This window comes from Stegodyphus dumicola, chromosome X1 (genome assembly GCF_044657685.1).
Source record: "Stegodyphus dumicola isolate Sdum_Otavi_A_Nest chromosome X1, ASM4465768v1".
Classification (NCBI taxonomy): domain Eukaryota; kingdom Metazoa; phylum Arthropoda; class Arachnida; order Araneae; family Eresidae; genus Stegodyphus; species Stegodyphus dumicola.
In genome coordinates this window covers 253,104,324-253,126,842 of record NC_140780.1, presented here as the reverse complement: position 1 = coordinate 253,126,842, position 22,519 = coordinate 253,104,324, and the positions used below count along the sequence as shown (strand labels likewise).

General features: G+C 31.4%; 1 protein-coding gene across 7 annotated transcripts in view; it reads right to left on the bottom strand.

Moving 5' to 3' along the window:
* The window catches only part of LOC118197123 (uncharacterized), a 466,504-nt gene that overhangs the window by 302,383 nt on the left and 141,602 nt on the right, over window positions 1-22,519 (bottom strand). For 5 of the 7 annotated variants that reach the window (XM_085807503.1, XM_085807502.1, XM_085807499.1 and 2 more), the window contains exons 3-7: window positions 22,199-22,216; window positions 19,756-19,809; window positions 16,463-16,552; window positions 13,895-13,972; window positions 11,077-11,169 (exon numbers count right to left, since the gene is read on the bottom strand). In XM_085807503.1, coding sequence (XP_085663629.1) covers window positions 11,077-11,169; window positions 13,895-13,972; window positions 16,463-16,552; window positions 19,756-19,809; window positions 22,199-22,216 — 333 coding nt within the window. The remainder of the gene's footprint in view (window positions 1-11,076; window positions 11,170-13,894; window positions 13,973-16,462; window positions 16,553-19,755; window positions 19,810-22,198; window positions 22,217-22,519) is intronic. The other 2 variants (XM_085807498.1, XM_085807500.1) reach the window with 2 other exon arrangements.

Genomic DNA, 22,519 nt, shown 5'->3' with positions numbered 1-22,519 from the left:
AGCGAACGCATAGTGAATTAAAAACACAACAGGAGTTACTATCCAACCAATCGAATGAACTTGGGGTGAAAATGAACCTCGCGATTGCCGTTTATGGATTCTTGGAAAAAGGTTTACGCTTAAAAATCGATATCAAATCTAGAAGCTACTGTCAACAGCGCACCGAGAGAAACATTTCCCAGAATTTTTGCTGCCCAGTATTTGACTGGTTGTCGGTTTAGTTACAAAATGTTCCGCTTAGCTAGCTAGGACATCGGTACCAACGAAATATGTTTCGCTTAGAAACCCTTCAATGGAAGGAAAAGAAGCTTGTTTGTCGGAAAGTTTCTCCGAGTCTTACGCGTCGTTCGACGTCATAACCCCATTAACTTAAGGAATCCCACAGAACGCGGTGTCTAACATAGTAACTAAATGGTATGCACCAATTCCGATAGGCCCACCAGCGGCCGAGCGATAAAGTCGCTGAACACTGGTAGTTCGGTCCGAGGTTCGAATGCCGCGAACGGGTTGGGTGCATGGGTGTTTTCGTGGTTTTCCCCATGTGTAACGTGTATACGAGCCAGTTTCCCTTAGAAAGTCCTCCACGAAGGAATCCCTCCCCTTAGGCAGATAGCCCTAGTGTGCTTTGCCGTAATTAAATACACCACACACCAATTCTGCTAGATGCCCCGTCCCATGTCCTACTTGTTTCTCGAATTTTTTGGTACTTTGTATTCGTATATATACACATATCGGCTTTGCATTGCTTTAGTGTTGAATTAATTTTGTGAAATTACGTCAACTGAATAGTGTTCTAATTGAGTGAAGCTTTCAAAGTACTTTTTTTGGAATGCGTTTTAAAAATATATCAGTTTTAATAAACAACAATGTGTTGTCAGAATGAAGACACACCGTCAACAAGCGGCAAGAGCGTGAAGAAGCGTAAAAATCGAAGATACGATGACAATATAGACGTTGGTTTTACGTCAATAGAAATCAATGGCGGAAAGAGGCCACGATGTGTTTATGTGTACGAAAATTTTGGCACTTGTAACTAACTTTGATTATCAGTAAAAGACGGACTAAATGTGTCGGTGTTTCTACCGACGGTGCTTTTTCTATGTCCGACTATTATGGAGGACTAGAGGTTTTTATTCCAAGCAAAGCCCAGGTAGCACTATTGACCCATTGCGTTATTCACAGGAAAGCACTTGCGTCAAAATACTTAGGTCCTGCACTGAATCAGAATTACTTACATATTAGAATAACCATTGTGTTTTAATATAAGAATATATAGTAAATACAGTTGTAGCGACATTAGGTATATTTTTGGAAGCAGGAAAGATGAAAGTCTTCGCCGGGAATCGAACCACGGACCTCTGGAATACCGGCTCAGCGTGCAGAACCACTACACCACGAAGGCACGCTAGGAAAAGTGGGAGAAATACCTTATATACTGCCCTTTTTAAAGGGCGAATGGGGTTTTTAGGGGACCCAATCGCCAAATCCTGGGTGTGCAGAATCCTCATCAGCCTTTCAGTTCGGACGTCACTGTAGAGACATTAGGATTTATGGAAGCAGGCAAGATGAAAAATTAGCAACCAGCTTCGTCAGGAATCGAACCACGGATCTCTGGAATACCGGCCCAGCGTGCAGAACCACTACACCACGAAGGCATGCCAAGAAGGTGGGAGAAATACCTTACACAGTAAACTTTATAAAATCTCCGTTCTTGAAAGTGAAATGTTAAAAAAAATTATGTGAATGATATGGGATTCGAACACACGTCTTTGTTTTAATACAGCACTTCGCGATGGCTTTCTCGATTGTCTCGCACGTTTGAACTGAGCCAAGATATTTATATCTTTCTTATAGAGCAGTATACCAAACATGTTATGACTGCAAATGTTTTGGTCAAACTAGAATATTTATGTGATAAAGGGCTGAATATGTGAAAAGCTAAATACTCTCAGTATTTCCTTGCAGGGAAGCAATATACAACTTTTAACATTGTACGAGAGAACTGTAGCTCTAATCTAAAATAAAGGCCTACCAGCGGCCGAGCGGTAAAAGCCGCTGAACACTGGTAGTTCGTTCCGGGGTTCGAGTCCCGGCGAACGGGCTGGCTGCATGGGCGTTTTCGTAGTTTTCCCCATGTGTAACGTGGATACGAGCCAGTTTCCCTTAAAAAGACCTCCACGGGGCATCCCTCCCTTTCCGTGTAGTGCCTAAGGGCGGAGCACGTAATAAATAATAAATAATCTAAAATAAAAATAATAATAATTGACGAGCAGTCAATGAGGAAGGAAGCAAGGAATGTTTACCATTCTTTTAAAACACCTTTTTTTTTACTTCCAAAGGAACCCATTTCTCACGAGACATGAAATCCATTTTTGAAGACTCATCGCAACGTATGACCTAATTTGAGAAATATTTTCAAAATGATAATATCGATTAATTTATATAGATTCAAGATCCATTTAATGCCTCTGTTCCATCTGAATTTGGTGCTACAGGAGAAGAAAATGCGATTGAGCTGTCTTGTAACAATAACTTAAAAACTAAATTTAGCAGCACGGAATTAACTGAATTTCGGTTGACAGTAAAATGTAAATATCCAAGCTTACGTGCTGCAGCTCCGAAAGCTTTAATCCCATTCGCTACTTTTTATTTGTGCAAAACCGAGTTTTCGGCAGCTGCTGCAATAAAATCTAAAAATCGCACAAAAAAAAATTGATTTGATTTATTGCAATTGCTAGCACAAAACCTTATGAGATTATCTGCGCCAAACAAAGGGTAATAACAATGATTACAAAGTATGTTAAAAGAACTTTCGTGTGGACAATTACTGCATATTTTAGGTTAGGTTAAAAAAAAAAAAAAAAAAAAAAAAAAAGCATTACAGTTTATAATAAAAGTCGATACCTTTTAAAAACTGGACAACTTGTGATGTTAGTTTTTCCCTATTAAGTTTTTTAAATCTAATTTTATAAAATTAAAATGTTTTTGGCGAAAATAATGAAAGTTGTGACATTCTAATAAAATATGGCGGACCATAAAAAGTCCTCCACGGAGCATTCCGTATATTGCCTAATGGCGGAACAGGTAATGAAAAAAATACTACAAGCATTAGTTATGATCTTTTAATATGTGATCAGTTTGCAATAAGTTTTACATATAAAACTATATTAACTTTCTAAAATAAAATAGTATTACAGAAATACTAATTTAATGCTTCAACATTAATTTAGAAATGTACTGTAAATGTAATGTACAGTTTTCTTTTTTTTCCTCTATAAGACTATGCCTCTTCCGAAGTTCTCCCCCCCCTTTGCAAAACAGTATTAAAGGCCTTCATAGTTAAATTCTCTGTAATGTCTCTAACTATGCTTTTACTGAAAGCTCTAGGAGATTTCAACATTGATGACTTAATCATTTTTGTTTGTTTGTTTATTTGCACGTGCTAGTATTTGAATAGTTTCAAGAATTGTCAGCATAAGACTGCAAAAATCACATTGGAAGGAAACAAAATATAGTCTCAATTACTTCCTTTTCTTGTCTTTCCCCCATTCTTTAATTAATAAGCACTTCATAAATTAAGTTTCAGAATTTTATAAAATTTAGTAAATAAGAATACAGAATCTCGCCACATGTGCAGAGTATAATAAGAAACTGCGGAGGTTCAGGAAGGAGATTTGATGAATGACAACATCATCTTTTATTACGCTACGTCGAAACAATTTTTATTACTCATTTATTACTAAATACTCTTGCCACTCAACAAATACTAAGTAGCCAGATAGGCGCTGAAAAGTTATTGCTGAATCTAATGTAGACTGCTTCCATTTATCTGAAAGGAGATACTTTGGAATTGGAATACCAGCGTCGAAATGATAGCGCCATTTTTCATAGATTACAGAACACTGCACAGCTTAGTACCAACACTGGTCAAACAGTTATAATAATAGAAAATTATTAGTCTATTTTTTAACCTCTTTCAATTAATTGAATAATTGTTACATGGCCAAGTATTTGGATTTCTACGAAAGACACAAAGTATTACCATGTAGAAACATTAGTTATTTTTGGAAGCAGGCAAGATGAAAAATTAGCAACCCTTCCCCGGGAATCGAGCCGCTGACCTCTCAATTACGCGCTGAGTGTGCTGACCACTACACCACGAAGGCGGGAGAAATACCTTATAAGCATACATTTTTTAAAATAAATTTGTTTTATTTTTAATAGCTCTGTAGTTAAAATGAAAGAGAAGTTACTAAAAAGATAAAGTGCCAAGTGACAAAACATATACTAGACTAATTAGTGGGTGACTGGAATAGCAAGCTAGCTTATAAATGTTCTCAATATGAAGACAATTATGCTTCCCTTTTAAATTTTTTTCTACGCCATTGACTGTAACAGAGAAAGAAATCACGGCTACGTTTCTACGACACGCACACAAACCAGCAAGGAGGCTCTCACAGATTATGTGCATATTTGTTTGTTGCATTGTTTTTTCTTAAAGCATAAATATTTACAAGGCACCTGGCCCAAGGAATATGCTAAGGTATAAAAGAAAGGAAGAATTAGCAATGTGGTCTTTGGGTGTGATAATTTCTAATAACAGTTCTTTGGGTGCTAAAAGGAGAACAACCTGAATTCACGTATTACTTCCAATAAATATTTCAAAATGATTGCGAAATATTAAACTGCATAAGAATACTCAGAATGAATCATAAAAGCAATAATTTCAAGCTTGAATATCTGGAGAATAAAAATCTCATCTCCAAATGCAATCGCTCTTCAAGAAGAGAAATACTTATACGAGTAGAATGTACCTATCCGGTCAAGAAAGCATTAAATGAACCATTAAAACATTAAATGTTTTTATGGTACATTTACGCATTAAATGTTTCCAAATATTTAATTTTCTTTTACCCTTGGTTCCACATCTCGTTACCATCAGTCTATTAACATTTCACTTGTTTAATTATTTCATTTAATACTTATACATTTGATATACTATTTCTATTTTACATTAACTGAGCTTTGGTAAAAAAAAAAAAAAAAAAAAAAAAAAAAAAAAAAAAAAATTATTTATTCCTCTATATTACCTTTAATTTTGTTACTCATTCCATATTGCTTTATTACTGCTTTCTTTACTTTTGCGCACATTTCCTGATCGCCTCCCGCACTTCTAACTATTGAAATTAAATCATGATTTCGCAACATCTCCAACAAATACGTACAGAAGCTTGGATGGATCAGGAAATGAGCGTAATTTTCTTTATACTAGATTTACGGGACCCATCATTTTAACGGACTGCGGATTTCTTGAGCAAAATTACAAAAACCATTATTTTTATAGTTTTGTAATTTACGCTGGCAGTTATCATGTAAAGGGACGTATACATACTCAAATTTATTTCCTCCTTTAGTCCTTTAATTTCAGAGTTCTGTATGATGTTTACCTATCTCTGCGGATACCCCGTCTAGTTAATCGAAGTAAACCGATTTTTTATGAAATTATTTTTCCGGTGACAAATGTAAAGGTTAGAACGCAGATATTAAATGAAAACATAATTCAACGGATATATCTTTCTATAACTTCGAACCTAATATCAAAACACTGCGGTTTACCAAAGCAAGGGATATGTCACTATTATCTGTCAATCGTACATACCTAAAGCGTAAACACAAAGCATTAGGTTCAAGACTAAGGAGCGATCTTCAGTAGTTGAGTTTCAGTTAATGTGTCAAGACGTTTTAGGATAAGCTTTCGTTAGTGGGAGTAAAGACAATCGAGAAGAAAGTATTAGATTATTATGAGTATTAGGGAATATCATTGTAAAATTAGAGTAAAATACTAGCTTTACTTTATTCTGAAGAAATACCCTTCTTTAGTTACCTTGAGTAATTCAAGAGGACATATTCAAATACTAGAGAGAATAGTTAGTATCAGTGAAGACTGCTCTGGTATAGGTTCTAGTAAGTCTGCTAACACTAACTACCGTAACTTGTTTTTACACCGATAAAAAAAAAATACAAATCCGTCAAAATAAGAGTTATCGGTAGTTTTAAAGTTAAGATTGTGTTTTTAAATTAAATTAATCTTTTGTTTTTAAAAGAAAATTCGTGGTTTTCTACATTGGCGAGTGTCCATAAATATAGGTATACAAAAATATCCGTAAACCTAATGCTAAACTTAGAAATCACTTCAAAATCTTTGGAAAGAAACCCAGTGATTGTCACAAATCATTGCAAGAATGTGACACAAACTCTATATACCTACAAACTTTTATAACAAGTGAGCAATACTACACATTCTTATGAGCTATACACATTCATACCCAGCATTCAATACAATGAGTTCAGCCTTTTCTAACAGAACTATGTGCAAAGAGATAGGTGTAGAGATACAAAATTATTATATCAGAAATATATATCTACAGTCTTGTAGAGGGCACTAAACTATTAGATCTTTAAGTTATCTATCACAACTGGAATGCTATGCTATGCAATGCATTATGAACACAAAAATTCTACATCTCAGAATAACAAAATAATGGACTGCTCTGCAAGATGTATGATGTTCATAGTATATAAAATACTTCTGTGCATTCACAGAGTCAATGTTAGTGTAGTTTTGTGCTCCCATGAAGGACCATAGCATTTGATATCTATACCAGTTTCTTGGCACTTCAGTGCACTATATTATATTATTGAAATGTCCATTTTAAAATTAAACAGTGAATCAGTCAAAAATAATGAGGCATTCTGATAAATTCTGCATGCAGTTGGACAGCAAAAAATATTTCCCAAATGGATAAACACTTTTTATAAACCAACTCTGAATTCTTCTGTCTTTTGAAAACTTAGTTTTTATTGGCATATGATATGCACTAGTGGAGTGACAACAATGATATATGTCAGCCTAATTTGAAAAATATAGTAGTCAACATTATGGGATTAATTTCAAAATTAAATACTAATTGTAATAACTTAATGATCCTATTACACCTCAAAATGTTGAAACTGCTTATGTTGTTTTCTAGAATTTTAATTCACTTTCATTACTTTCCAGTTTCAATTCACTTGCATCTATGGTATTACTCTTCTCTATTTGATAAACACTGTTGGCTGATATTAAAACATTTTCATTTCTTGTTAAATTTATATACTTTGTTTATGATCTTACCATACTATCGCATTTCTGAAAGTCTGAAATCTGTGAATTCTTTTTTAATTGCATTAAAATTCAATTGCAACATTCTAGATCAGCTAGTGTTGCTGCCTATGAGACAGCAAGCAGAAAGAATTTAAAGATGCTGAGATATTAATAGGTATAAGAATCTTATATTACAAACATCAAGAATTCAGTTTTAAGAAAAGGAAAATGAAAAGAATTTAATTTTTTAAAATTTACTTAATATGCAGATGTCATTTTGTAACATGTAAAAAATGATGACTTGATTAAAATGATACGATATATTTCAGCGACTTATAAATTTATATTGCAATCTGCAAAATAAATAAGCAATTTAAGTGCACTTGGCTTAAAATGTTAACAACATTCAATTGAATAGTAAAGCCATGCATGTTAGTCAAAATTAACATAAACCACAAATGATATGAATGAACATACAAAAGGTATTGGAAAATATATAATTGCATTAGTAATCAATACAGAAGCATTAACTGAATAAAAACGGAGCCTTCTGCTAAAGCATTTATTTCCTAACCATTTCATAGTCACCCATCCCAAACCTAAAAATAAAGCCATTATCATTAAAAATAAAATGAATCCATCTCTCAAAGGAGAAGAATTTACATTCAATTAAATGGTATATCTATTATTTAGATACATATAATTATGCAATCAGTTTGCATATGCAGCCAAAAGTTATGGTATGTTAAAAAAAAAGAAAAAAAATATTTTAAGTATACTGAGAAGCTTTAAAACAATTAATTAATCTTTAAATCTTTTAAAAGGACAACTAGAACATGCCTAATAATGAAAAATATATAATTTAATAATAATAGGCTTAATGCATAATATATCACAGTTTGGATGTGATGGGCATCACAGATGGCAGAGGAAATGAAATGTGGAATTACCCTTCAATCTTTGTGCAGCCCCTGCCAAAAAATTTGATAAACATTTTGGGAATTACCCACACAAGTGATATCCTTCAAATTCTTAATTAGTAACTGAAACTGCAGACTTTTATGAAATAATAAAAAATAATCCGTATCACTGGACACAATTCTGAGGGATAATGTAGAACCACATTTCTTATTAACCAAACATTTCAGATAAGATGATGCAGCCTTTTTCAAGTTTTTACACCATAGTTACATTTTTATATGTATTGGGCAGATAAAAATTCTGATAGGACTATCAAAACTGATCTGAACTCACTAAGCAATACATGTGGACTGAACTATTTAGTTACGGTGACTACAGTCCTTTCCTTTTTTACAACTGTGGATAATGGCAGCTAACTAGATTATAAAAACACCTGCACCTAGGTCAAGTTTTCCCAGACTGTATATTTAACAAGATGGAGGCCTCTCCTCATTGCTTTATAAATCTTCAAAATTGACAGTTTATAGAACTGTGCTGATTAACATTTCCGTAGTGTTAATCAGTGCAGCAACCTGTTGACTTTCTCTCAAAAAAATATAGGAAATTATTTCTGAGAATAAATCTTACCCAAGAGAAAAAAAATGAAAAAATTTTATTAGGCAAGCACATATGGGAGCTAATGAATGATGCTAACTGAAATGTTTGTGTCACAATATCACAGGTTTTAACCACATCAAAAGTATAAATGCTCATCAAGGTGTCACAGTACATTTGTATGTCACAGTTTTGGGGAAAGGTTTTAAGAACTTACCAATATATTTATAATATATTTATATATAGGGTATATATTTACAACAAAGAAACTAAATATGCTAACAGTACATACCTCTTTCTGGATCATCCTATGTATATGAAGAAATTTAACTGCACTTTTTCTCAATTATCAATTATTCACAATTGCTATGGATATCTAGGCATCTATGCAGCATTAATTCATACATAGTTTCAAGAGTAGAAATAAAAATATTTGATAAAAATTTTTGAGAACTTACACAATTTGCTGGCTATTTTTAAGTTTCCAATGTGCCCATTTTGTATACTATGTTATGCTTTGCAATAAATTAAAAAACCCAGTAAAAATTACTCTGATAAACAAAGAATAAGATTTACCATTGAAGATTAGTATTTGACTCGCAGGTTCCCAGTTGATTAAAAATTGAATTCAAAGTTTGGACTAGAAATCTCTGTGGATCTGAAAGAGACTATGTTGGCCAAATAATTTGTATTTTGTTTTATTATATGTTAATTAGTCTGGCTTCTTTTTGTTTATTATCAAAAATTCAATATGACATTCTTTTAATCATCATAAAGCAATGAGTAAAACTACAGAATAATTTTACTTTCCCTGGATGATGAACGGCATTTTAAAAAAATGGCAGTTTCTTCACATAAAGTTTTCTGTAACAAACTAGCAACTTCACTCAATACACTTTGAAACAAAATTCAATGCATAATGAAACAAACTGCAGCAACCACATGTCTCACAACTTATTTTTTATGCCTCATAACAATTCAAATCTACCTTATTCATTGATTAACTGCAACTAACAGCACTCCTGTAATAAACTAAGTGTTATAAAATACCTGTTTAAAGAAACTACTGTACTATATGTGAAACAAAGATTTCTTTTTCCTCTTTCAATACGAAAAAGTCGGATATAAATTATGTGAACACAATTAATTTGTCATCAGTAATAATCAGCAGAAAGCCATCTTCACAAATCTAAAACTGTTAATTAATGCATATATAACAATTTAGCATAATTATATAGTATTATACATGCTTCCCATAGTGTTTATTTGCTTTACTGATATTAGAATACAAATTTGATTACATTTGATAGATTTTCAAGCTAAAAGTACTTTTATACTTAAATCAGTTTCCAAATGTGTAAAAATAAGTCATTTATAAACACTCTACCTCTCCCCCCCTTAATAAGAGTAAGAAGTATAACAGACAATATCACAGGCATTCAAAATTTAGTTATCTCCCGGGATTCTGCTAAAATTTCTTACATGGCTGTATAATTTTTTATAAATTTTCTTGAAAATATGAATACATACAGATCTTATTCCCGATATTATTTATTTTATCAATTTAAAAGCTGAATAAATATATTTCAGGAAAGATATAATTTTTTTCTTTACATTATAAGGTATTTCTCCCGCCTTCTTAGCATGCCTTCGTGGTGTAATGGGCAGCACACTCGCGTATTTAAGAGGTCCGAGATTCGAGTTCCGGTGAGGGCATTGGTCATTTTTCATGTCTCCTGCTTCAAAATAACCTAATGTCTCTACAACATAACCCTAACAAATCACCTGAAATGCAATTTGAAGATATTAGAATACTTGACTTGTTTTCTGTTACTTATCTATTACAGACACCAGCAGACTATCATGCACCTACAAATAATTATGCAGTAAATATGGTATTCTTTATCTTTTTGATACTATATTCTTCTTCTTCAGAATACAGCTCTTTATATTACTGCTTCTTACATAAGAATTTTTTAAATATTTTAATCGCAAGAAAAAATTAATTTACAAGTTTTTACAGTATTCCATTGCAAAATAATATGCAAGCTTCAAAAGAATAAAAAATTCATTTATATCTTCATGTATTATATTTTACACTCATAGCTTATTTCTACTTCTCACTTACTATATTTATCGTACTCAAATCAAATAAGAAACAATGTGGAAAAATGTTACAAACCATAAAGCATTATTAAACTTTTAATTATAAATAAAAAATAAATATTATAAAAAGGCCATTTATACAATTGTTTTGTACATCAAATGCACATATCATAAGAAATCACATCCTTCTACTCTCATAATTATTCATCCAGATGTTTGTTCTATTCAATCCATTGCAGACCCTATAGATAGTTTCCACAAACATACTAGCTGACATTTATTATCAAACACATTCCAAGAAATAGAAGTACCTGGAAATGAAGAATGATTGTCCATATCAGACCTAATGTTAATTTGGGGTTTCCATCAACAATGTCTTCTGGGCGGATGTTCACCAATTTGATCTGAAAAAAGTTCATCGAAATTTAAGTGCCAATAACTAACTTAAAAAATTACAAAATAAAAACTGACAGTTATTTCACTGAATACAAACAGAGAGGAAAACATGAGTATCTGCATACTATATTATGCATTCTTTGATTAAATTCACTAATCACACTTAGCATTGTTTGAAACAGCGCAATTAGAAAAAAGACACAGATATGCTGGGACATTTGGATAAATCAGTAAATCAAGCGGTAAATCAGCTGTCTACAAATAAGGAAATCACTGAGACTGTTTGGTGAATATTACATTTATTTGATTCTCTATCCATTCAATGGAAATTCATTAATGTATGTAGAATACTAAAATGTGTTGGAACCAACAACATTCAAATGTGATTTTTTAAACCAAAACTATACGATATGAATGCCAAAATAGAATATATCCATCCGGTGATGAGATTACTATGAAAGACAATATGTTCTGAAAATAATCCCTTTATTTATAAGAGCTGCTTTGCATCAAATAAGAATAAAAAGACACAGTTAAAATTCTCAGAAAAATTTTTGAACTGATATATACCACTGTCCCTTCGTTTCTGCAGCTAATTAAAATATGACCAAAATTTTTGCAGTTGCATAAAAAGAAAACCAGAACAGATCAATTCATTGGCCTAATGGCACAATTTCAGTTTTTAAGATTAGGGAGCTCCATTCTAGTCATTTCTCTTAAATTGCAGCATTTTAAAACTACTGTATATAGTGACATAAGTATAATGGTTAATCTGAATACCTATAGTTTTTCAAGCAAAGACAGATATTATTTATATCTGGGTAACTGAAATCATAAACCTGTCTTTAAGTTCAGGTAAGCATTGATGTATTTTAATTGTAGTCCATAGTAAACTATTTAAGAAGATGATCTGTTCAACTGCTCAACTTAAATACAAGTAATATTCATATCTACTACCAATAAGGGAAAACTTCCTTTATAAGCAGAAATGCTTGTTTGCTTCCAAGCTATTCTTACGGCAGCACACCAATGCTTATCTTCCAACAGCCAATAATGACGACAATTGGCAAAATATTTGTATTTGTTTTCCTTATACTAATACCACTTCTCTTCTGTATTTTAATACACTAAAATATCACTTCTTTTTGACAAATTCACATAGAGTATGCAACACCAATAACTCCAATGAGTGATACTGCTGCTCATATCAGCAATACATATTCTTCTTATTAATATGGGTAATCACAAAATTTTAATACACAAATATATTCAGTGGAAAAGTTTTGAATACTTTGATAAAAACTAAAATACGAAGTAAAAAATATGGAAAAAGAAATACTTCATAGTTTCACAGGCATTTTCCTTAAACACAGAGGCTGTTCACACATTTTTTAGACGATGTATATTGTATTCACAAAACTAAACTGCATAAAATTCTTGTGTTTTTAATGTTCTATTTGACATCCCTTATTCTGAACTATCTTTCGACACTGCAATTTCCAGGATAATAATGCCTTTTGAAGTGGCAGAAGAGGTATTTTATCCCATTCCTCCCGAACAGCTTTCCAGAATCCTGTTAGGGTTTTGGGACAACGTTTGGATAATGCAGTTTTTAAAAGTCAGAAAGCACAAAAATTCATAGGTGACACATCGGGAGATTTAGCAGGGATATCAGTGAAGGGTATGGCCTTGATACCAGTTTTTTGTTCCATTTCTTTTAGGAAATTTACAGTGGATTTTGAAGTGTGACTGCTAGCTTTGTTCTGATGGAGTCTCACAGATTGATGGCACTGTGGGTAAAGCGATGGTATTTCATTCAGAAAAATTGGCGATAAAATATGGTCCTGATAGTATTTGGAGTTAAACCTTGACATTTTTTTGCACTCTCTTTATTTTTAACTTGCCATTATAAGAAAAACCAGCAACAATCATGAATCCCTTAGGAAAACTTTCTTTCGATTCTTTGAACCATGTACTTAAATTTTTGTCTCCCCTTTTATGATAATAAATGGCTCTTTTTTTGTTACAATCATTTAAATACACCCATGCTTCATCTATTGTGACAATTGTTTACCATTTTTCTTTGGATAAGTGTTTCTCATATAGAATTCTGCAGCATGTCCTGCGTTGAGCGATATGCTTTGGAAGAAGACGATGCACATTGCGTTTTTTCGCTTTCTTAAGATTTAAATAAACTTTTATCATTTTGTTTGCAGTGGACACTAAGCATTTGAATGATTTTGCAACTGTCCTTTGACTAAAGGGATTTTCTTTTAACATTAAACAATGTACCTTTGCAATAGTCAAAGATGTCCGTTTTTTCCTTGGATACTTGTTTGGAATTTTTGTCCCACTTCAGGCTCCAATTTGACGTTTGTTTCCTTTCTTGTTGATGATATTAGTATCGACGCTTTAGATATCACAAAACCATGACTCTCACATCGTTTTGGGATAACGGAGTATGCATATTTCTCTTCGGAAAGAGCGTAAATGTAGCCTTCAAACCACTGCTTTGTTAAATTCGCCATTTTGAATAAAAACAAAACTTCAAGCCACAGATAATTTTGACTTTTAAAAACATAGTACAACTGCAATTACTTCTTTTGCAGCAAACGATTTTTTATTACCGCTTACCAAAATCGTCTAAAAAATGTGCGAACAGCCTCTGTAATAATCATTACAATGAAAACAATCTGCAAAAGTATTTTGAACACTAGGAAAAGGGGAACTTACATTTCGGTTTTTAAGGAAGTCTAATGCTATTTGTACATTTTGTAGTTGATGAAATCGCATTCTTCCTCTCTCTCTGGGCTATAAAAAGTTTAACATAAGAAATTATGATAAATAACATTTTGAAACAGCATTAAGAACATGAGATTCAAAAATGTATTATGTATATATATATATATATTTATTATGAATACTACTGATTCTGATTGCATCAATGTAGTAAAAATGAAAGTTAAATGTTAAGAATCTGACATTGATGCTAGATTTGGATGTTGAAAATGCGCATCTCACAAGCAAAATTTATTTGAACACTGCGCATAAAAAAAAAAAAAAAAAAAAAAAAGGGGGGGCGGGACAGTTTTATACCTCCTATTCTACTGGGCCGATTGGCGAAATTCAAATTGCGTTTTTCATATCTCGAAAGCGAGATTTAGGATACCTATTAGATTTATATATAGCATTGTTCTAATATAGGTATTTTGACACAAAATCGGACTTTTTCTGAAATAACGTGCCAATTTTTTTCCGTATTTCGATTTTACTACTTAAATTATGCTAAACTGCCAAGTTTTGTAAAAATCTCACGAGTAGTTTTTAAAAAATTAGCACTCAAAATTTTATCTCCTCAATGTTAATTAAATTTGATATACATTTATTAAATCTCTCATTTTATTAGGCTTACTTGATTCCTTCTTCCAGAATTCGAAATTTATTTCATTCCAACTAAAATTCGCTCTTTTTTTATGATTTACTTTTACAATTTGTAATTTTAAATAATTTTTTTTAAATTTTTCGAAAAAATTTTCGAATTATAACCTATAAAATGTTTACCATCATCTTAAAGTAAGATATGTTTCTAAGCATATCTGGAAAAAATTATTTTTTTATTCAAAATTTCCTAGGATATATGTGAATTTACGTATTTGCGCGTTTTGAAATTTGGCATATTCGTTATAAGCGATAGATAATAACGCCGAATGTAGTTTACGCACTTATTAAAATTATTTGAAAGAATGAACGATAACCTTTTTTCCATTCGTTTGCAATGGAAAAAAAAAAAAAAAAAAAAAAGGAAAATAGGTTGCTATAAATTAAGAAGTTCGCCAACTGAATTATTCTTGTCGCAAAGTGAAAAAAAATGCGCCAAGACAAAATTTTTGAATTTCTCCGTAAATTTCGCATTAAATTCGCAATTTTACAAAATTTAATATTTAGGCATAATTTCAATCATAGAATCGAAATATGGAAAAAACTGGTATGCCATTTTAAAGAAAGTCCTATTTTAGGTCAAAATAACTATATTAGAACAATGCTATATATAAAGCTAATATGTGCCCTAAGTCGCGCTTTCGACACATGAAAAATGCAGTTTGAATTTCGTCAATCGGCCCAGTAGAATGGGAGATATAGAACTGTCCCCCTTCTTCCTCCTGCAATGTACATATTGTATGTACTATACAGTGAGTTCTGGGATGAACTGATAATTTGTCTAAATATGGGACAGGTTTTTAGATCCTTATACTGCAAAGTGTAGCATCCTAAACACTCGGGGAGACACTAACATCTTAGTTATTTTGTAATATATGGTCATCCATGCCAAAGAGAATGGCAGATGCCATGTTGTTTATGCAACAATCATGACCCATATTTTCTGGAAAGGATTCATTATTGGTAACCAGACGGTTTCAACATAACATATCGAAATCAAAACAAGGAATGGAAATATCTAAGCAGGAAACTCAATACTATGTATCTGTAACAAAGTAACGATGGGTTTTGCCAGCAGACATACACAGCCAGATGTTAATTCTGAGATAAGAAAGAGATATTTTTGTCACTGTCCCGAATTGTGGAACAAAGTTAATGGAACTGCGTACTTTACAACGCTGAAACATTCATAAGCTGTCATCAGAAGTCATCATCCTAGGCTATGGTCAAAAATGATTTACGCTCACCATAGATGGTTACTTTGGTATGAGAGTTCTTTGAAGTATTTTCAATGGAAAACTTTGTACCATCGCAGTTTGCATGCCAAGTAATTTTTACTCTTCCAACTTTCAAGAAACATCTCAGTGTCTACAGATTTTTGCGCGATGCAAATGTTTAAACAATAGTAACATGGTGGTTTAACATCCCAGCTCCAGCATTTTACGAGCTACGTTTCAATGCCCATTACTATGTACAAAAAATTTCGCTGCTGAAGTAAAATTGAAAATTCCTTCTTGCAAGGCTGCACCTAACAATATACCTACAAATAAAATTCTGTACATTTTTGAGTTTAAATCTTAAAATAAATCTCTTAATGCTGTAAAAAGTGAGACAGAAACTCCCGCATTTTATCACAAGAATATGCCTCTGAAAAATTTTGATTTATTCATAACTAACGCGAAAAACAGATATTTATATAACTAACGATATTGAATAAATTATTCATACAGATATTTTCCATATGAAAGATAAAGTAAAATAATAAATAAATAAATATTACATTATTATTGTAAAGCAGAATTATTGCACTATTTTGGAAAAAAACTAACTGCAGAACTTTTCGAAATAACGAACGAAACTCACTACTAATTCACCAGAGAGCACTTCAAGTAGAGATATTAAGTTATGTCCATCTCTAAGATCTTCAAATAAGTCGTCTATATGTCGATTAACCTACAAATAAAACAAAATAAATAACAAAGCAACTCACTTGAAATTTCATAATTATTTGACAAATGTTTATTTACTTAAGAAACTAAATCTAGAATTTGAATAATAACGATACATTAATAATCATAAAAAAGAACAAATATGTAATAAAAAATTAATGCTTAAATCAATGGCAAACAATAAGGCTACAAGTTATGCTATGTAAGTTAAAAAAATAAAGTGTATGTACCAGCAATATTTAAAATCAAATTTTTCTTTTCATAAACTTTGATTTTTTGCATGCTTCATTCATCTTGAATGCATCCAACACATCCCTTTGTAACCAGTTACTTTAATACTTTCTTACGTACATACACGTATGCATTATGCGTGTGTGCGCCAATATATATGTACTACTTTCAAGTTAAAAAATGGCCTCATAAAGCTACCAACACATTTATGACATGCCACAATTCTAAAAGCGATCTGCAAGAGACATTTTCAGGAAGTATTTCGTAAAACCAATTTTCCCATTAAAAATTAAGCTAAAATCTACAGTTTTCACAAATCTTTTGAGATATTATAGGAACAAATGAACTCCGTAGCCTCATCTTTCGAATGGATCAAGTTCCATTCTACAAGGAACTTCTACTATTCACATCAATTCTTCATTAGTATGATAGGTCATTCTGCAGAAATTTGCTAGAATGTCATCAAATATAGGGCGGGCATAATTCAATGGAGCCGTAAAATTTGTTAAATAAGTTCGTCAAAGTTTCCGATCATTTACATCAATGACAATAAGCAATATTTCTTGTAGATAAACAATGGAGGCCACGGAGTAAGTTTTGAGTCTAGCATCTGATACAGTCTCGCAAGCGTTTTCATTATTCTGTGAATTTTCTGCACATAGATTCCAGACACCTTTTTTATACCCACACAATTCCATAGGCGTAGAAGTGCATACACACATATAAACACACACACTCAAAACTTTTAAAACAATGGGCAGAAAAATAATAATTCATTATTCGTGAGTTTACAGAAATTCATAAGCAGAAGGAAAAAAAAAAGAAATTCGAAGGCATCTTTAATATTTCACAATTATTTGAAGGTATGCCAAGCAAAAGAAATGAAAATTAAATAACTGTGTAAGTATTTAGCCCTGAACAGAATATATAAAACGATTGACTAAACATGAGAACACAGGAGATATACAAATTTCAGAAATTTTAAAGCAAAATGAGTAGCTTATGGGCTTAAAATAGTAAAGAACAACAGTAAAAAGCTTAAAATACTATAGACTAAGGGAATATGCATTAAAAATTAGCACTATCAACCAGGTCCATGAATTATATCAAAAACAATAAATAACATATCAATAATAACAATATTTAAAAAACAGCATGTAGAAAATATAAATTTTATTTAGTTTCTGACTAATTCATTTATTTTATAAGTATGTGCTTGATAAAAAATAACATTTTTAGATATGCTTGTCTTCATCTATTTTCCATAACTAATCCCAATTACCCCTGCCACTTTTTTTTTTTTTTTTTTTTTCTCTCTTCTCTTCTCCCATCTCAACTGCCAAAAAATATTAGATTCTCCATAAATTTACCTCTAATATTTAATAACATTAAAATGCGGAAAAAATCACATCATTAATGCTTGGTGGAAGATATTCAACAAGGTTATTTAAGTAATATGACTCAATTTTTTTTATCATTTTAAAAATAGTTTGACTGCAATTCATTAAATTTTCTGGGGTGTTGTATGTTGGATTTTAACTTTTGCTTCTTAAAGATATTCTTGATTGATTTTGAATTTGGGGATTTAACTGGCCAGTTCATGTGTGCTTAAGGTTATCCATAATGGTTCTAGCTCTATGAATTTAATTTACCGGGATTTTTCATCCTGGTAAATTAAATATGCTAATTTACGATAATCTTGAAAAAAAAAACTGCGCAATTATCCTAAAGTATTATAGACTTCCTTCCTTTGGTAATAATAGTTTGAATACACTCGAGTTTGAATGCTTCTTAGATCTTTTGTTGACCCTACGTCTTCCATCATTTTGAGGCTACTGACTAAAGACCGATAATAGATGCCAGATGCTTGGAATATAACACCTTAAAATAGTCAAGAGAATTATTCTGTCTTGTGTGATAATGTTAAATGTTCATTATGAATATCTGAATTTTGGCAAGAAACCAAACTTCTGAATATAATGGAGTTAAGCTGCACTAAAAGATCATAGCATGCAATAAGCCAAAATAATAACAGATCATAACATGCAAGCGAAAGTACATGACAATCTGATGCACGACTATACAAGAAAGAATTACACAGTTAAAAATAGGAATAAAATTAAATACAGTACAAAACCAGTACAACAGTCTCCATCAATGAACCTGCTTCCAGAGTTAGTAACCCAACACACAGGACAAGAGACTAATTTTTCTCAAAGAGCACAACCACAAATTTAATGATTTAACAACCTGCACACAAGACACTAAAGCTGAGTCACAAAAGATTAAAAAAAAAAAAAAAAAAAAAAAAAAAAAAAAATTGGAGCTACCCATTATGATTTAAATATTCCTGCGGATAACTGCCTATTCCCAGTTCCCTATGTCTACTGCATGTTATAGAAGGATGAAATATGTTGGATGTGAATGTTACAGAAGGATGATAGCTGCTCAGATTAACGATTTCTGAACTCCTCCAGTTTACAGCACACAAAACGGCATTAATTTTACAAAAACACTAACTGATATTTTAGGACAGATTTTTATCGTTTAACAAGTAAATATATTGAGAATATTTATTTTTTCTCATTGTGGTACGCATGTCAAATGTATGTACAGTTACTATTTTAAATGAGTGAAAAATATATCAGATTTTTTTTCAATAATCAAAGACTAAAAGTACAAGATAGAACTGCAGCATATGAAAGTGTAGACATGAAACAAGCATTTATTATAAAAAGAAATAACACATAACGAGCATATTATTTTCAAGTATAATATTAACATAAGCAGACCCCACATAAATGCTATTTAGGGCATTTACTACCTTCTCGGATCAAAAATTAAAATCATAAAATTTAAGTTAGAACATTTGAATCTTATTTCTACATACTGAAAAATATTGTTTAATCATGAACCTGGTTAATAAGAAAGTTAATGAAGTTTAGAAAACCAGCTAAGCATGCAGATGAAACTTACACCAGGGGTACAACAAGCTCGACAGGAATAGCAGACATGTAAGCATGTATAAGTCTGGAAGAAATAAAATGTTAGTTACTTAAGCAGTGGCAGTGTTAAAAAAAATAGGAACAAGGAATAAGGAGTTCCTAGAAAACAGCTCATATAAAGTATCTAAGAAACAATTAAAAGGCTGAAATTAATTTATTATAATACCACTTGTATGCAAATATCATTGAATAGGGGGAAAAAAAAAAATCTTACAAAGTTTAACTCTTTTACGCTGATTGTCATTGTCACAAATTAGAAAGCAAACAATATCGTTGACAGCAATATACGAATAGACCAATGCATATGTAATTGCAATGCACAATAATTACTTTATTAAAGCTTCAAATTTAATAGAAATTCTTTCAAGTTTAAAAGGACATAAACATCCGAAACCCTAATTTATATCAAATGATGATTTTATTTTAAGCTTTTTTTTTTTTTTTTACAGTAAATTGATATCTAATATCCTCTTCACTTGCCAGATTTTTTTGCAGATAGCCTTCAGAATATTGTTACCATATGAGAACGGGGGAACTAATGCCATGTGTACATTTTATTTAAATGTAAACTTACATTGAACTTCATTAAAATTAATTTTTTTACCATACACATTATAGCAATAAAGGCTTTTAAAATAGTATTAGCATTCAGAAAGGTCTTGTTCCATACATTTATGGTAGGCACAGAATATATAATTTTCAAACCATCCCAGTTCTAATTATAGGAATATAACGTGGATCAATAGACAGATTTAAAGTTATTAGAAGATGGCATGATAAAATGTGCTTTTTTTTAACTTCTGATGTTCATTTTTTATCTGTCTGTAATCATAACATTTTTCTTAAACTTCTGAAGGGTAGAAAGGGAGTGAGAGAGAGAAAGACAGAAAAGAAATTACATTAATAATAGCTGGAAAACTTAATGGAATTTAATTTCAAATTAAGAAGGATTAATTGCTTTGAATTCTATTTCCTTTCCACATGGAAAATTAAGCACTTAGCATAAAAATTTGAACTTTATGGCAGAAAATTTCAACAATTTTTAATCATAAATTACAGCCAAAATTTAAATTATAAGAAAACAGAAGAAAGAAATATAAATTAACTTCCCAGAAAACTGTAAAGGCCACCCAAATTTGTTACAATTACATGAAGATTAAAATTACGTGCGCAAGCAAATTAAGCTACGTTTCAGTTTTAGTTAAACATAATTTTCTCTGAAGCAATTTTATTTTCTACTCATCTTTTATTTTTTACGAAATTCTTTTCATTTTTATAAATATTACTTAAAAGAAAACAATAAAGATAAATTAAAAGAAACTGAAGCAGCAAGTAACTGTGTCAAATAACTGACAGAAAAATTGTCAGTTCCAAGCGACAGCAGTCAGATAAATCTTTTTGAAGATTGAAATTGCAGTAGCTGAATTTTTTTCTTTTAGTACACAGTAAAATTATGCATATTCTTTCACGGGATCCCACTCCCCTTCAAGAAAATTTTTGATAGCTATTTGAGTAGCCCTCATAGGAAAATATTATTCGCATAAGTTTCGGTAGTGCTGCCATCTAGTGTGTAAGGTTTCGAATATTAGCTAAAGTACGCTTTAGTAAAAAAATGTGCTGCAATACAAATGTGTTATCCTATCAGGCGTTACAAAAATAAATTATATGGCTAAAAAGCATCGAAAACTTTCGATCTAAGACTGCAATCGCAGTTATCTCAAAAAGAATAATTAGCTGATTTTTTTTTTTTTTAATGTGCACAACTGATTGAAAGAATTTCAAATTAAATCTAAATAGAATATTTATTACAACTACACATTCGCAAATCATCCAAAATTTTAAAGAGAAAAATCTTATAATATCACTAAATATTTCAGGATTAGACCTTAATTACTGATTAAAAAAATACACTATTCACACCCGAAAGAACATAAACAAAGTAAGAAATGGAATAATTTGATAGTTACCTCCTACCCTCCATTCCTTCACTTGAATAACACACAGAACATCTAAGATAGAGCCCATACTATATATGGCACTGCACCGGGGGACGGATTTAACAGTGGCAAAGTTTTCAGAATTTAGGAAGGCACTATGCGGCATAATTTATAAGCCACAGCTATTGCACCGAGGGGGGGGGCAAAATTCTAACGCCGATCTTGATGGAGGATATTTTGAGGACTGTTTGCTTAATATTTAGCTCTTAATATTTCTGGGTCTAGCTATAACACGATTTGATATGAAGATCATTTAATTGCATTTAAATCTTGATCTCATTTCCTCATGTTTAGTAACAATAACTGACAGTTAACAGAAATCTGATAAAATTACAATCAACATACTACTAGATTCTTTTTTAAATAAAAATACTATTCATGCAAAAAATACATGCAAAAGAAGCGATTATCACCAACCTCTAGGTACCTCCAGTGCTGTAATATCCGAGATGGAAATGAAAAGAGAAAAAAAAAATTATCAGATTTGTAAATTAAATTATTTAAAAAATTACACAATACTGACAAAAAGTAAAAAAATATCACAACTGAAAATTTTCAAAAAACAATTCAAAACTTACACAATATAATTAGCGTCTATTTAATACAAAAGATTGCAATAAAATATTGCATCAGGGCATACATAAAGTAACACGTTTATTCTTAAATTTGTAATGTAATTGATAAGCTCCAGGTAATTATGAGGAATTTAAATTATATTTACGACTAGTATCAATAAAG